Here is a 15,986-nt window from a genome sequence, read left to right as displayed (position 1 = left end):
CAACGGTAATAATTATGTTTTTATACGGTCAAAACGTACAAAGACCGGGTCAAATACAGGATTACTAAAGTAATCTGTAACAATTTGTGCGGTAAATTAAACCAATCTGACTTTTTTCTAATTCACAATTCCTGCATTCAGGCCTGATCCAGGTGAAGCTGCTACAGTCGGTAGAACAACATCACAACTCACCGTCTCTGGTTTAACACGTTTCTGGTTTCTGTGTCTATTCTAACACATCTTACGATACGATACGATAGTTTTTATTTGTCATTTTCAGGACACATGTAACACAGTGCACTGGGAACTAAATTTCCGTTGCCTCTGGCTCAGAAAAGAAAATAATGATACAGTTTAAAAACATCCTAACTCAACTTAACTACTGCTAAACTTTAACTTAACTTAAGAAAGTGCTTGAGTGCTTAAAAATATGAATATAAATAAAATATGCAGCTTTACATTTTAAAAAAATCAGTTTGGTCATTATAATTCTAATCTTGTTCCTTTTAGCATCATGTGATGGACGGGGAACCGCCAGAACCCGCTAGCAGTTTTTCTTTTTGATTGATTGAATTGTTTAATTCAAACACATAAGGAAAAAAATATAAAATTTTAAAACAAATTCAAAACATACAGAAAAAAAAGCAACAACAAGAAAAACGTAATACTAACAGGGGGAAAAAACCAGTGTCCGAAAAGGAGCAGGTAGAAGTAAAACTTATTTAACCCTGCCCCTTTGTTACCTCTATTATAATTAAACATAAATATTAATAATAAATAGCTGCTAATTTACACTATTAGGCTACAGTTTGTCCCATTGGTTGGGCCTTTGCACCTAACGAGCTAACAAACACAATCTTTCCATAACGGAGGAGTTCTCCTCAATCAAATAACTTCCCAGAACTTCCTTTTTGTACCGTGTTTTTTAATTGATTTATATTTGTACGTTACATGTGCAGGTTGTCGTGGATCAGGTGAGAGCTCGGTGTAATCTTTAATTTCCCTGATCCCGGTTCTCACCAGAGAAGATGGAGAACAGCCAGCGCTGATAAACGTGTGTGGCGGAGAAGAAAACAGCGTTAATAAGAGTCAAATGACACCAAACAAGGAACGAGTTGATGGCGACTAACGAGGCATAAAAACGTCAGCATTGAGGAGGAAGATAATGAGCTGATTCTGATGCCGGAGAGAGAAACAACCAGAGAAAAACACAACCAGAGAAACACAACCAGAGAAACAACCAGAGAAACACAACCAGAGAAACACAACCAGAGAAACAACCAGAGAAAAACACAACCAGAGAAACACAACCAGAGAAACAACCAGAGAAAAACAACCAGAGAAAAACAACCAGAGAAACAACCAGAGAAACAACCAGAGAAACAACCAGAGAAACAACCAGAGAAACAACCAGAGAAACAACCAGAGAAACAACCAGAGAAACAACCAGAGAAACAACCAGAGAAACAACCAGAGAAAAACAACCAGAGAGACACACAACAGAGATTGTGTTGGACGCAGCAAGGACTAAATGCATTGATGTGTTGTTTTTGCAGGAGGTTCATAGTGACCAGTGTAATGAGGGGGACTGGAAGAAAGCATGGGAGGGCCAAGTGGTTTTAAGCCATGGCACCTCACTGAGTGGTGGGGTAGGTATACTCTTCTCCAGGAGGTTCACTCCGTCCTCTCTAGAAGTAGAGCAGGTGGTTGATGGGAGGTGCCTACTTGTTAAAGCTACATTTGAGGATTTTACCCTGGTTTTTATGAATATTTATTCTCCAAATAACGGAGCAGAAAGAAAGGTTTTTATAGAAAAAGTGAATTCTAATCTTAACGGCCACAGTTCGGAGGATTATTTATTTTTGGGTGGGGATTTTAACTGTACATAGTCAGAGTTTTTAGATCGAAATCATGCAGAGCCACATCCAGCTTCCCAATACACTCTGAAGCAGGTGATTTACTTGCATGGCCTGGTGGATGTGTGGAGGAGGATGCATGCAGACTGTCGTCAATACACCTGGTCCCACGTGAATGATGGTGTGATCTCCTTAGCTAGACTGAATAGGTTTTATTGTTTTAAACATCATTTTAATGTGGTTAAGGAGTGCAGAATAGTGCCAGTAGGTTTTACAGATCATTCTTTGGTTTTTTGTGATGGGCTTTTTAAGAATAGTGTGCCAAGGAGTGCATACTGGCATTTTAACTCTGTATTAATTTTGGATAAAGGTTTTAAGGAGGTTTTAAACTATTTTTGGTGTGGTTTTAAAAATAGGAAAAATTGATTTGATTGCCTTAAGCAGTGGTGGGACCATGGGAAAGTCCAGATAAAACTTTTGTGCCAGCAGTACACTATCAATGTCACATGTGCAGATCTATTAAAGACCTGGGGCCTCATCTATAAAGCTTGCTTGCGCAGAAAAAGCGCCTGAAAGTTGCGGAAGCCGCCATCTACGCAAATCCTCGGATCTAAAAAGAAAAAACTAACCGAAAAATGTGCTTATCTTTACGGCAACTAGGACCCTCCCGTAAGAATTTACTTAAGACACGGGGAACTGGTGACGCAGGCTGTGAGGTGGTGAAATGAAGCCAGATTCATGTCATACTCTTAATAATGTCATCACATATCACAAAATATATCAGACTTAAAATAATAAAGTAATAAAATAAAATAATATAGCGCTGATCGTGTTCCTCTGTGTGTGAAGCTGTCAGTCAGGACTCTGGTGCTGCTGGAGCTGCAGCCGCGGTGCAGGACACGCCGGGAACCTCCTTCACCGCTTTAGGACAGAACAAATGAGGGGCTGCGTTTAGGGAGCCCCACGGAGCCCCTCATTTCTTCCCTAAAGGGACTCAGATTTGTTTTCATATATATGAGTTTTACGCGCGCGTGAAACCTTTACGTGCGGGTGTATGGTGCCTAAATTATGGCCCCGCGTTAAAACGACGCAGAGCCTACGGCGGAGGGTACGCGGCGACGCGCACCTACGCCGTAGGCTCTGCGTCGGTGACGCGGAACCATAAACCTGCCCTGAGCAGCTCTGAGGAGAGACGGGAGAGGAGGGGGAGCGGGGGGGGTGAAGCGGGGCCGTTCTCGTATCGCTTTCATACAGTGTCTTGATAATTTGCAATTTAAGGCTGAGCCTACCGTTAGTTTTTAAACTGTAAAAAGTAAGGGGAAAATAAACATGATTTTGAAAAGACGGGGGGACGTGTGTCCCCCTGTTGCACCGGGGAACTCACGGCGTTCCGCGCAGCAACGGCGTGCTGCCACTCACTCGCTTTATTTTATACTATTTATTTTTCTACTTTTACTGTGACCACAAAATAATGTGGTTTTCCTGTCCTCCTCCTCATCAACAACATCTAGATCTCAGATCTCAGTGAAATTCAGTGGCACGGTGGCTCGACACGTTCATTCATTCATTCTGAAGCCAAACAGGTTGCAGGAAGCCACTGCGCATGCTCAGCAGGCTCATTCATATGCAAAATGATTCCATTTTCGGTAGAAAGTGGGCGTGTAGAGTGAGGGATACCAGGCGGATTCACGTGCGCAGCCTTCCAGCTGGACTGTGATTTATAAAGAGAACCTTACGTGGAAGTCTGCGTGCACGCGGTTTTATAGATCCGGATTTTTTTTTGCGCCCGCCATTTTCGGCTTTTGAGCGTACGTGCACTTTTAGTATGACTCCTACGCAGTCCATTTTAAATGAGGCCCCTGGGGCCTCATTTATAAAAGAGTGCGTAGGATCCACACTAAAAGTGCACGTACGCCCAAAAGCCGAAAATGGCGGGCGAAAAAAAAAATCCGGATTTATAAAACCCTGTGCACGCACACTTACGTCTTCCTCTTCCTCCTCATCTTCATCCTCATCTTCCTCTTCCTCATCATCTTCATCTTCCTCTTCCTCCTCATCTTCATCCTCATCTTCCTCTTCCTCATCATCTTCCTCTTCCTCATCCTCTTCCTCATCATCTTCATCTTCCTCATCCTCTTCCTCATCATCTTCATCTTCCTCATCCTCATCATCTTCATCTTCATCATCATCTTCATCTTCCTCATCATCTTCATCTTCCTCTTCCTCATCATGTTCATCTTCCTCATCATCTTCATCTTCCTCTTCCTCATCATGTTCATCTTCCTCATCATCTTCATCTTCCTCTTCACCTTCCTCTTCCTCATCATCTTCATCTTCCTCTTCCTCATCATCTTCATCATCATCTTCCTCTTCCTCATCATCTTCATCTTCCTCATCATCTTCCTCATCATCTTCCTCATCCTCATCATCTTCATCTTCATCATCATCCTCCTCTTCCTCATCATCTTCATCTTCCTCTTCCTCATCATCTTCATCTTCCTCTTCCTCATCATCTTCATCTTCCTCATCATCTTCATCTTCCTCTTCATCTTCATCTTCCTCATCATCTTCATCTTCCTCTTCACCTTCCTCTTCCTCATCATCTTCACCTTCCTCTTCCTCATCATCTTCATCTTCCTCTTCCTCATCATCTTCCTCATCATCTTCCTCATCATCATCATCTTCATCTTCCTCTTCATCTTCCTCTTCCTCATCATCTTCATCTTCCTCTTCCTCATCATCTTCCTCTTCCTCATCATCTTCCTCTTCATCTTCCTCTTCCTCATCATCTTCCTCATCATCTTCCTCATCATCTTCCTCTTCCTCATCATCTTCCTCATCATCTTCCTCTTCCTCATCATCTTCCTCTTCCTCATCATCATCCTCTTCCTCATCATCTTCCTCTTCCTCATCATCTTCCTCATCATCTTCCTCATCATCTTCCTCATCATCTTCCTCATCATCTTCCTCTTCCTCATCCTCATCATCTTCCTCTTCCTCATCATCTTCCTCATCATCTTCCTCTTCCTCATCATCTTCCTCTTCCTCATCATCTTCCTCATGATCTTCATCTTCCTCATCTTCCTCTTCCTCATCATCTTCCTCTTCCTCTTCCTCATCATCTTCCTCATCATCTTCCTCTTCATCTTCCTCTTCCTCATCATCTTCCTCTTCCTCATCATCTTCCTCTTCCTCATCATCTTCATCTTCCTCATCATCATCCTCTTCCTCATCATCTTCCTCTTCCTCATCATCTTCATCTTCCTCATCATCTTCATCTTCCTCTTCCTCATCATCTTCCTCATCATCTTCATCTTCCTCATCATCTTCCTCATCATCTTCATCTTCCTCATCATCTTCCTCATCATCTTCCTCTTCCTCATCATCTTCATCATCCTCTTCCTCATCATCTTCCTCTTCCTCATCATCTTCATCTTCCTCATCATCTTCATCTTCCTCATCATCTTCCTCTTCCTCATCATCTTCCTCTTCCTCATCATCTTCCTCATCATCTTCATCTTCATCTTCCTCATCATCTTCCTCATCATCTTCATCTTCCTCTTCCTCATCATCTTCCTCTTCCTCATCATCTTCCTCATCATCATCCTCTTCCTCATCATCTTCCTCATCATCTTCCTCTTCCTCATCATCTTCCTCTTCCTCATCATCTTCATCTTCATCTTCCTCATCATCATCCTCTTCCTCATCATCTTCCTCTTCCTCATCATCTTCATCTTCCTCATCATCTTCATCTTCCTCTTCCTCATCATCTTCCTCATCATCTTCCTCATCATCTTCCTCATCTTCCTCTTCCTCATCATCTTCCTCATCATCTTCCTCATCATCTTCCTCATCACCTTCCTCTTCCTCATCATCTTCATCTTCCTCTTCCTCATCATCTTCCTCATCATCTTCCTCATCATCTTCCTCATCATCTTCATCTTCATCTTCCTCATCATCTTCCTCATCATCTTCCTCATCATCTTCCTCATCATCTTCCTCATCATCTTCCTCATCAAACTGTTTTCTACGGAAGAGAATCCAATTCTTGCAGGAGAAACAATATTAATATATAATAATATTCTAGAGGAGGAAGATTTCTGTTTATTCTGCACTTTGAGAAAAAAGTTGAAATGTCGAGATTAAAAAGGAAAATAAAAAGGAAGAAAAAAGAGAAAAAAATAAGAAAAAGAAGAGAAAAAAGGAAGAAAAAGAAGAGAAAAAAGAAGAGAAAAAAGAGATAAAAAGAGAAAAAAAGGAAAAAAAAAGGTCCAACATTTTTGAAAAAGCTCCAGGAAAAGTCGAAATGTCAAGATTAATGTTCAAATACAATTTCAAGAATAAAGTCGCAATTTCGTGAATAAAGTTGAAATACATTTGGACTTTTTTCTCTAAATTGTACTTCAATATTAATCTCGACGTTTCAACTTTTTTCTCAAAGTGCGTAATGAAACAAAAATCTTCCTCCTCTAAAATCTTATTTGTATTTTTCTCCTGATTCTCTTCCGTCGTCTTCTCTTCCCGTCCTTCTATAAAAAACCCAAACAGAAGTGAAACCGGACCGAGAAGCCTCTACCTCATCCTCTTCCTCATCATCTTCCTCATTATCATCCTCACCAAACTGTTTTCTACGGAAGAGAATAAGATTCCTGCAGGAGAAACAATATTCTAGAGGAGGAAGATTTCTGTTTATTCTGTACTGTGAGAAAAAGTCGAAATGTCGAGATTAAAAAGGAAAAGAAAAAAAGAAGAAAAAAAGAAGAAAAAAATAGAAAAAAAGAGAAAAAAAGGAAAAAAAAGAAGAAAAAAAGGAAAAATCAAAATGTTGAGATTAATGTTCAAATACAATTTCAAGAATAAAGTCGCAATTTTGTGAATAAAGTTGAAATACATTTTGACTTTTTTCTCAAAATTGTACTTCAACATTAATCTCGACGTTTCGACCTTTTTCTCCACATTTCCACTTTTTTCTCGAAGTGCATAATGAAACAAAAATCTTCCTCCTCTAAAATCTTATCTGTATTTTTCTCCTGATTCTCTTCCGTCGTCTTCTCTTCCCGTCCAAACCCAAACCCGGCCGAGAGGCCGTGGCGGAGAAGGAAGGGGAAACTCTGAGTGGTTAAATATTAAATATTCATGCAACTTTAGAAACATCCGTGCAGATTTCTAGGCTAACAATACAGCTTTATTCTTCATGAATATGATTCTCCACATTCTGGTTATTAAAGTCTCTGTTCATAGATTTTTATCATGAAATCTGTTGATAAATCATATCTTTCGGTCTGTACAATAGAGGTACTAAAAATTACAACTGTCGTGTATATATGTACAGTTTTACTACCTACAAAGAAGTACAACAGATAGCATGTAATAAAATATGTAAACAAATTTCTCTTTTTTTTGACACAGTCGACTGTGACGGTAGATAGAATCCACACTTTGAACATTTGATTTATTTCTGTATACACATTTGTTAATAACAGTGTTGTAGTACTGCATTTTTCTTCTTCTTCTTCTTCTTCTTCCCGACAGCTCCGTAGAAAAGAGAGAACGACAGGCGATGAACCAACACACAGTTTCTGCCAAAAAGATAAAACCACCACTTGGCTGTTGCACCGATAATAAAAGCCCGATTTTTTATTCTTTTTTAAAATCGGACAGGTTTCAATTGGAGGGGATCGTCCCGATCTGGAGACCTGGAGATCGAGGGGCTCGTCCGGGACTCGGGTCCCGTCCGGGACTCGGATTCGTTTTCTCTCTACTGAACTTTGACTTTGACGGCATGCATGTTACAAACTTCTCAACCAAGAAAACCGAGTCAGATTCTTCCCACGAACAGAGACTGGCGTCCTCGTTGAGCCGCGTTCTGGAATAAACGGCCAAAACGTAATCACTTTTTCATTTCATTTTGTAATAAACTGCCCCGTTTTGTAATACATTTTGCCACATTATGTAATAAGTTATTGAATTTTGAGAAGATTATTACAAAATGCACTTGCAACTTTTTTATTTTCTAGGAAATGTAATAACATGGTGCATTATGTAATAATACCTATTATTGTTGTTTGTTTAACAATTAATTAATTAATTAATTATTTTTTTTATTTAAAAAAAAAAATCTAAAAAAAAACAATGAATTTATACTTTTGTTGTTTTTTATGCAATTTCCCTTAGAGCTATGTAGCCCAATAAATCTATGTATAAAACTCCAAATTTAACTTTAGTTTCCTATTTGAAGTTTGGAATTATATAGGCCAATAACAGACAAATAAACTATAATTTAGAATTGTTATTACATAATGCAACATGTTATTACATTTTCTAGAGAATAAAAAAGTTGCAAGTGCATTTTGTAAAAATCTTCTCAAAATTTAATAACTTTTTACATAATGCGGCAAAATTTAATACAAAATGCGTTGGGGTAGTTTATTACAAAATGCGGCTTTATTACCAAATGAAATGACCAAGTTATTACATTTTGGACGTTTATTCCAGAATGCGTCTCAACATTCGTTGGACGATGGGAATTATTCCGGTGGTGATTTCAGAGACGGTTACGCTAACGGTAACGCGGCTCTGGCCTCGGCTATGTGCTCACTTTGACTTTATACACAAGAAATAAGTTTCTCTTTTCATCTTTTTTCTTAGTTCTTTTGCTTTTAAGCAAAAAATAAGTAAGACACCACACTTATAATATTTATAAACCATAAAAATTTTGTAATATTTCGATAACAAGAGTCCTTTTTACTTGTGCCTGACCCCCTCTCTCTCTCGATTAAGCACTACATGCTGGAAATGTCGGTTATGAGCCTTTTCGTAGTTGACAATTTCACAAAAAAATTGATCACATAGCTCTAAAAGTCACTTAGGAGAATGATGCTGTGAGATATTTCTGTATAACCAACGACGTCTCTGACCAGACAGACCAGAAAAGAAGTGGAAGGTTTCTCTAAAGTTTGCTATTTAAACCTTTTCATTAAGCGTCTGCTTAATTAGTAAGTGTGCTTTATGTTACAGTACATATCAGTTCAACTACTTCAGCACAGTATGGGATTATTCAAGTTCCACGTCATACCATCATTTTGTCAAAAGCTCCTCGAAGGAAACCGATAATAAAAGTTCTCTTTGTGCCTTTTGTCTTCACTTCGTTCGCTTCGTTCGTTTCGACCAAAAAGTCTCTCACAGTCACAGTCAAACGTTCGTTCACACGTAATACTCCTTGTCCTTGTTTTTCTGTCTCTTGCCCTTCAGGCTTTGCTGCTTGTCCTTGTTCACCGTGCCGTTGCTAACGTTGCTCGTCACGGCCGAGTTGGTTATGTAGTTCCGGCTCTCGTCCACCTGGTAGGAGCCCTCGTCCCTGTTCCTGTACTTGTACATGGCGTACAGGAGGATGAGGATGCACAGGGCGGCGGCCGCCACTATCCCGACGACCATCCCGGTGGTGCTGCTAGCTTCGCGGGCCGATTCCGAGGCCCCGGGGACTCGCTTGACGCCCGGCTCAGTGGGGAGTGCTGTGGGTATATATCACGGGACAGTGGGGAGGTTATTATTCCTCAAAAAGGACGTGTGGGCAAACGGAAGGAAACAACGCTAGGTTTGTTTCGGGTTTCGGGGGGGGGGCCGGGGTTTGTTTTTTAGCTTTAGCTCGCGGCTATTTCTTTTCTACACGGGCCGGAGAGATTGTGGAGGGTTGCGGCGGAGGCAGAGGTGGTGCGGCTCTGGTCGGGCGGTTACTTTAGGCGCTTTGTTGGTAGTTCCTACTGGAGACGGAAGGTTTTTGTTAGGCTCTAAAAAGTCCATTTTTGCTTCATAGTCAACCTTGAAAAGCGATAGATGGTCTTATCTGTTACCAGGGAGGAGTTGCCGAGTAAAAATCTTCATCGTCAGTGGTCAGTGGGGGGACGTGGCAGGTAAGACTTGAACGCTTTCCCAGAGCCGTAACCCCGATAATCACCGAGCCGCCATCATCATCACAATCATCGCTGCCTCGGTTCCGCCCGGCAAGGCACCCCCGCCTCAGCGACTCTTTGGTGGTTCAGTAATGGTGGGGGGTGGAGGGTTGAGGGGGGGGATGGAGGAGCTAATGGAGGAGCTAATGGGCTAATGTTTCCTCAAGTACCCTGGTGACTAACTCAGCTCCTGGAGGGGACACAGAGAGGTTAGCGTTAGCGTTAGCGGCAACGGCCAGGGTTAAAGCACTCCCAACAAAAACCTGGACACACCAACAAACACAGCAGGCAGAAAAACAAACTCCAGACCAGTGAATGTTTACTCGGCTCAGCGTCACATTAGAGGAGGAATTTATAGCCCCGTTTCCTTGTATTAAAAACGCTGGGGTTTTCAAGCGTTTTATTCGTTCGTTTACACGAAAACGAAGCTCAAAATCTCCAAAAACCATAATTTCTGAAAACTCCGGCCAAAGTGTAGATTTTTAAAACCTCCGTCTTCACGTTTGCTTGTAAACGGAGAGAAACGGACATTTAGGCCCATGGACCCATGCTCTAAGTTACACAGGAAGTCTGGCATTTTGAACAGAAAATGTAATTTTTCATGAATTCTGATCATTTCCAGGCCTCGTATTTTAACGAACTCCTCCTAGAGATTTTATCAGATTGGCTCACAACTTGGTTTGTAAAATCTAGACATATGGCCGATGCCAAATTGGAAAGCTTTTAAGTTTTTACCAGAGGGCGTGATCGTAGTGATCCGGCGAAGTTTGAGGTCATTTTTAAGGCTCGCCATCAAACATCAATTGGCTGTAACTCAGCAATACATGATTTGATGTGGTTGAAAACGTATGTGTATGACTTTAGACTGAGCCTGAAGACATCTATGGTGGAATATTCAGGATCGGTTGTAGCGCCACCTGTTGGCACCAGGAATTGTCATGTCTTCTAGTATGCATCTGTGCTCCAAGCGAGATGAGATTAATGATCTCAAAGTTGGTCAGATAATAGGTAAGACATTGACGATGACTGAGAGGTTGTCAAATTTTGGTGTCTCGCCATGAACATAAAAGTTGTTGTAACTTGCTCATACTTTGTCCAATTTGACCCACAACTGTACATTTAATCAGAATCTGACCCCAAATCTATATTTAATCAGGCTTCCATTTGGAACAAGTGGATATGACAATCTTGGATTGAACTCCATAGCGCCACCTTTTGGTCAGGTATACATTTTTCATTAAATTATGTGCTGTAATTGCTGTTTCGTTCAACCAATCACAATGAAATCGACACATATTATTGTCATAAGGGTCCTTATTGAGTGTGTCGCGTATGGTGGTCATAACTTGAACAAAATTGCCGTTTTACGTCACTCTGAATTTCTGGTAAAATAATCATTAAAAATCAGTGGTTTTGTCTTAGGACAATTAAATGTCAGATTCAGATACCTTTCGACAGGACTCAAAAATCATACGCTGGTACATATCGGTTTTGGAGAAGTTTGTCACTCACTTTTTTCAAAATATGAACTTGTATCCAAATAAATCATAACTTTGCCATGCCATGTCCAATTAACTTCAAACTTCGTAAGTATGTTGTTTACTGTGATGTAAAAAGATCCTGTGAGTTTCAATAATGTAGGTCCAACATGTGATTTTTCATGAATTAATGTTGGATCAGGCTGGATCTGACAGCCTGTCAGCACCCGGGAACGGGCACAGCCGGAGCTGAGTTTGAGAAGGGAGGGGGCGCGGGAGCGTGCAGCTCCCTGCCCCCACGGAATTTATTTAGACTCAATTTATTTTCCATTTACTATTCATTTTTGTGAATAATTTACCCATCTAAATGATGTCAAATGAGTGAGAGTGAACTTTGTAATATCATAAGCCCTCTTGGCTTCCTATTGTTCATTTTTCATTGACGGTTTTTTGCAAAAGCTGCAAATAAAAATATACACCGTCGTAATTCTGAAATTGACAATTATTTCTTTCACTGCATCTTTCATCCACTGGTGCGTTCAGGGACAATTGGAATTTACTGTATTTGGCAATAATTGACCATTGTGGTTTCTCCTGTTTACTGGTGTGATGAGGGATATGTAAATATTGTAATCTTTAATTACCAACTTCATATAATTAATGTTTTTCATCTAACCTCGGTAGTGTGAGATATTATTTCAATGGGAAACTGCACACGAACCCAGCTGCGGTTTTTCCCTTTTCCCTAGGGGAAGACTCTACCAGACTACAAAATAGAATAGTGCTCTAAGCGAGATGAGTGTATTGATCTCAAACCTGGGGGGGACCTGGAGGGAGGGTGGTGGCCAGGAGTGCGAGGGCCCGATCAACGCTGCTTGCAGCTTTAATTTTTCTTGTTTTTTATACATGTTCGAAATAAACAAAAAAAAAAGAACCTTCCCCCCGTGGATACTCACCTGCTACGTAACACTAGCCTGGTCCTAATGCTAGCCTGGACCTAGCATTAGCCTGGACCTAGCATTAGCTGGACCTAGCGTTAGCCTGTACCTAGCGTTAGCCTGGACCTAGCATTAGCCTGGACCTAGCGTTAGCCTTGACCTAGCGTTAGCCTGGACCTAGCATTAGCCTGGACCTAGCGTTAGCCTGGACCTAGCATTAGCCTGGAACTAGCATTAGCCTGGACCTAGCATTAGCCTGGCCCTAGCGTTAGCCTGGACCTAGCGTTAGCCGGGACCTAGCGTTAGCCTGGACCTAGCATTAGCCTGGACCTAGCATTAGCCTGGACCTAGCATTAGGAACAGGTTCAGGTAACACAACGGTCTAAATACAAACCTGCCTTCGTTTCACGTCTTCAAATCAACAGGAAGGTTTTCAGAAATGTGACTAAACTCGGGGTGGAGTTTTATCAAAGCGCCTGGAGTGAACATTCAGATTTGACACGACAAACATCCACGGCGTTGGTTTTCCAGCCTCATTCATTCATTCATTCATTCATTCATTCATTCATTCATTCATTCATTCATTCATTCATTCATTCATTCATTCATTCATTCATTCATTCATTCATTCATTCATTCATTCATTCATTCATTCATTCATTCATTCATACTCCATTCCCGACGATCCGTCCATGCAGGTCAATCATGCAGGAAACAGACGAGCACGACGGCGGATCATCCAAAAACCAGACAATTTTTGTGGAAAAACAAAAAAACGATCATATGTCTAAAACTGTTGCAATTGAAAACTGTTCAATAAAAATATTTGAAACAAAAGTGCAGAATTTGGAGATTTGAATCAAAAACATTATAATGAAGCTGAAACATTTGACAAACTGCATCTTTGATAGTGGCTTCATTGAGATGGGAACATGCGTGTCGTGCGTTACTTACATCAACAAATCGCCCGCATGATTTAGGCATGAGGAAAAGAATTTACAAAGGAAAAAGTTGTGTAAGAATGTTGGAAAAGCCACTTGGTACCGTTAAAGATCATTTTTATCCTCTATCTTAAACATGACGGTACAGGGAGGAACAGCACAAACATCCACAACCACAGAAAAACAGAAAAAGAAACACCAGAATTCTGTTTTTTTTAGCTTTTTGCTTTTTTTTTTTCTTTCTTTGTAAATAATTTGGTTTATTATTTTTTCTTTACAAAAAAATGTGTCTTTTTCACTGCAAGAGACTTTTTCCGTGGTACCTAAGAATCTATTCAGTTTTTGCTTAATTGTTGCTCTTCAGTGTAGGATGGATGGATGATATTTGTCTAAGACAGAGGGAGGAGGTGAAGAGGAGTCTACTCTCAGACTAGGGAGGAGATGAGGAAGATGAGGGTGAAGGTGTAAGTCAGGTGCCATGTCCATGTAAAGGCAGTAAGAAGCGGTCGGGCGGCGTACGAGGCTGTAAGGAAACGATGGGGATAATATACAAACAATGAGCAAATTCATGCCCATCTACAGAAAACAGAAGAATCTAACACTGACAGTCAACAAACCCTAAACTGCAACTTCTTAGCCATGCAACTCACTGGGACAGTCACAGGAAAGGTTTAGCAGAATTTAGTTTTTTTGTTAAAATAGGTTTGAGAAAATAAAAAAATCTTAAAGTTGTTATGTGAGGGTTTTGTTGAGCCGCATTTTGTAATAACGGGTGAATTTTGTGATAAACGTCCAAAATGGAATAACTTTTTCATTTTGTTTTGTAATAAACTGCCCCATTTTGTAATAAACTTTGCTGCATTATGTAACAAGTTATTGCATTTTTATAATGAGAAGATTATTATAAAATGCACTTGCAACTTTTTTATTTTCTAGGAAATTTAATAACATGGTGCGTTATGTAATAATACCTATTATTGTTGTTTGTTTAACAATCAACAATCAATTTAATTTATTTTTTTATTAAAACAAATTCTAAAAAAAACAAAAAAAAAAACAATGAATTTATACTTTTGTTGTTTTTCATGCAATTTAAATTTTTCAATTTCCCTCAGAGCTATGTAGCCCAATAAATCTATGTATAAAACTCAAAATATAACTTTAGTTTCCTATTTGAAGTTTGGAATTATATAGGCCAACAACAAACAAATAAACTGTGCTTTACAATTGTTATTACATAATGCACCATGTTATTACATTTCCTAGAAAATTAAAAAGTTGCAAGTGCATTTTGTAATAATCTTCTCAAAATGTAATAACTTATTACATAATGCGGCAAAATTTGTTACAAAATGCGTTGGGGTAGTTTATTACAAAATGCTGCTTTATTACCAAATGAAATGACAAAGTTATTACATTTTGGACGTTTATTCCAGAATGCTGCTCAACAGCTTGGACCTGGAACGGCTTTCGGCCGACGGTTTTTGTGGGTTTTTACGGGTCGTCTTCTTGACTTTATTTGTAATTTTGGACCAGAATTAGTCGGACGTGAAACACACAAGACCGTCGCCGAAGAAGTTCCATATCCCCCAAAAAACGTCAGATTTTACACTCGCGACCGGAAGGTTTCATTCAAAGTTTCCAAAAAGTTTTCTTTTTCCCACCCATGTCTGACTGTAAAGATGAGGAAGGTTTTTTCCTGTTTTAGATTTAATTAGAACCCCTGGATCTTTATTCTCATTTATATTAGTTAGAACCTGTGAGATTAATCAAAGTTTTGAACTAGTTGTCCTTATGAAACTATTAGAATCAGGTTTATTAGGTCAGCTTAGAAAACTGCCTGTTAGTCCTCATGAACCTTCACATGCTTTTGACATACTCAGGGGGTTGAGTGCTCTGTTAACAGCTGACCCATTGTCCATTGTCTTTTGGACGCATCTGTTTCAAGACCCCATGAGAGTCCCTGTTTTAGTGAGGACGCCATTTGACCCCTTGACCTTTGTGTTGTCTGTTGTTCTGACATCCCAGATTAGTTCCTCTTTAACTGAAGAGTCACATGTGTGTCTTTGTAACCCCAACGTCTGTTCATTGTCTGTCTATACACTGCTGACTATCCTTATATGGTAATTTCCTGTCACAGTTTTCTCAATAAAAGCTGATGCAAAGGAGGAGCCAGCAAGCATTTCGTCGAGAGCCAGAGAGAGCCATGTTGCTCTGCAGGGCTACGATTTTGCTTCTCTTCTGCACAGAAGGCCTTAAAAATCATTCTACAGTCTCTGTGTCTTTCCTAAGTTATGAATTAATGTTATGTTGATTTAGGGTCCTAACAAACCCCCGGATCTTTATTCTCATTTACATTAGCTCAAACCCCCAGATCTTTATTCTCATTTACACCACGGTCTGTGTGAATACTGGATTCTGATTGGCTGGCAGGTGGAGGTGATGACTTTTAAACTACACCTAGAAAACAAGTTTGTTCAAATTGCCTGATAACTTTAATATCATTACTGGATCAACTGCCGGGTGGTAACCACGGTAACCATGGTAGCCACGGAGAGAAGAAGAGACTAGCCAATCATGGGTGAGTCGTGAGGCCGGCCGGGTCTAAGAGACCCCAGTTTTATTTATCTATTTTATCTATTGTCTCTTTGCTTTTTTCTGCTCTTTTACTTATTTTTTCTTTTTCTACACTAATTTTTAATGTACTTTTCCATCAACCTGCCCAGGAACTACAGGTGGAAAATATGAAGCTGCTACAACCTGGAACGATGCATGTTCTCTTGCACAAGATTAATGTCTTATTGTGCACTGTCCCTGTTTTGAA

General features: G+C 40.0%; 1 protein-coding gene across 1 annotated transcript in view; it reads right to left on the bottom strand.

Moving 5' to 3' along the window:
* Positions 1-8,336: 8,336 nt before the first annotated feature.
* The window catches only part of nrxn3a (neurexin 3a), a 201,267-nt gene continuing 193,617 nt past the window's right edge, over positions 8,337-15,986 (bottom strand). Inside the window, exon 24 of the mRNA XM_061744148.1 lies at positions 8,337-9,367. Within this exon, the coding sequence (XP_061600132.1) occupies positions 9,060-9,367 (308 nt within the window). The 3' untranslated portion in view covers positions 8,337-9,059. The remainder of the gene's footprint in view (positions 9,368-15,986) is intronic.

This window comes from Cololabis saira, chromosome 16 (assembly GCF_033807715.1).
Source record: "Cololabis saira isolate AMF1-May2022 chromosome 16, fColSai1.1, whole genome shotgun sequence".
Taxonomy (NCBI): Eukaryota; Metazoa; Chordata; class Actinopteri; order Beloniformes; family Belonidae; genus Cololabis; species Cololabis saira.
Note: the sequence above shows the minus strand (reverse complement) of the source record. Positions and strands in the feature narration are given on the sequence as shown.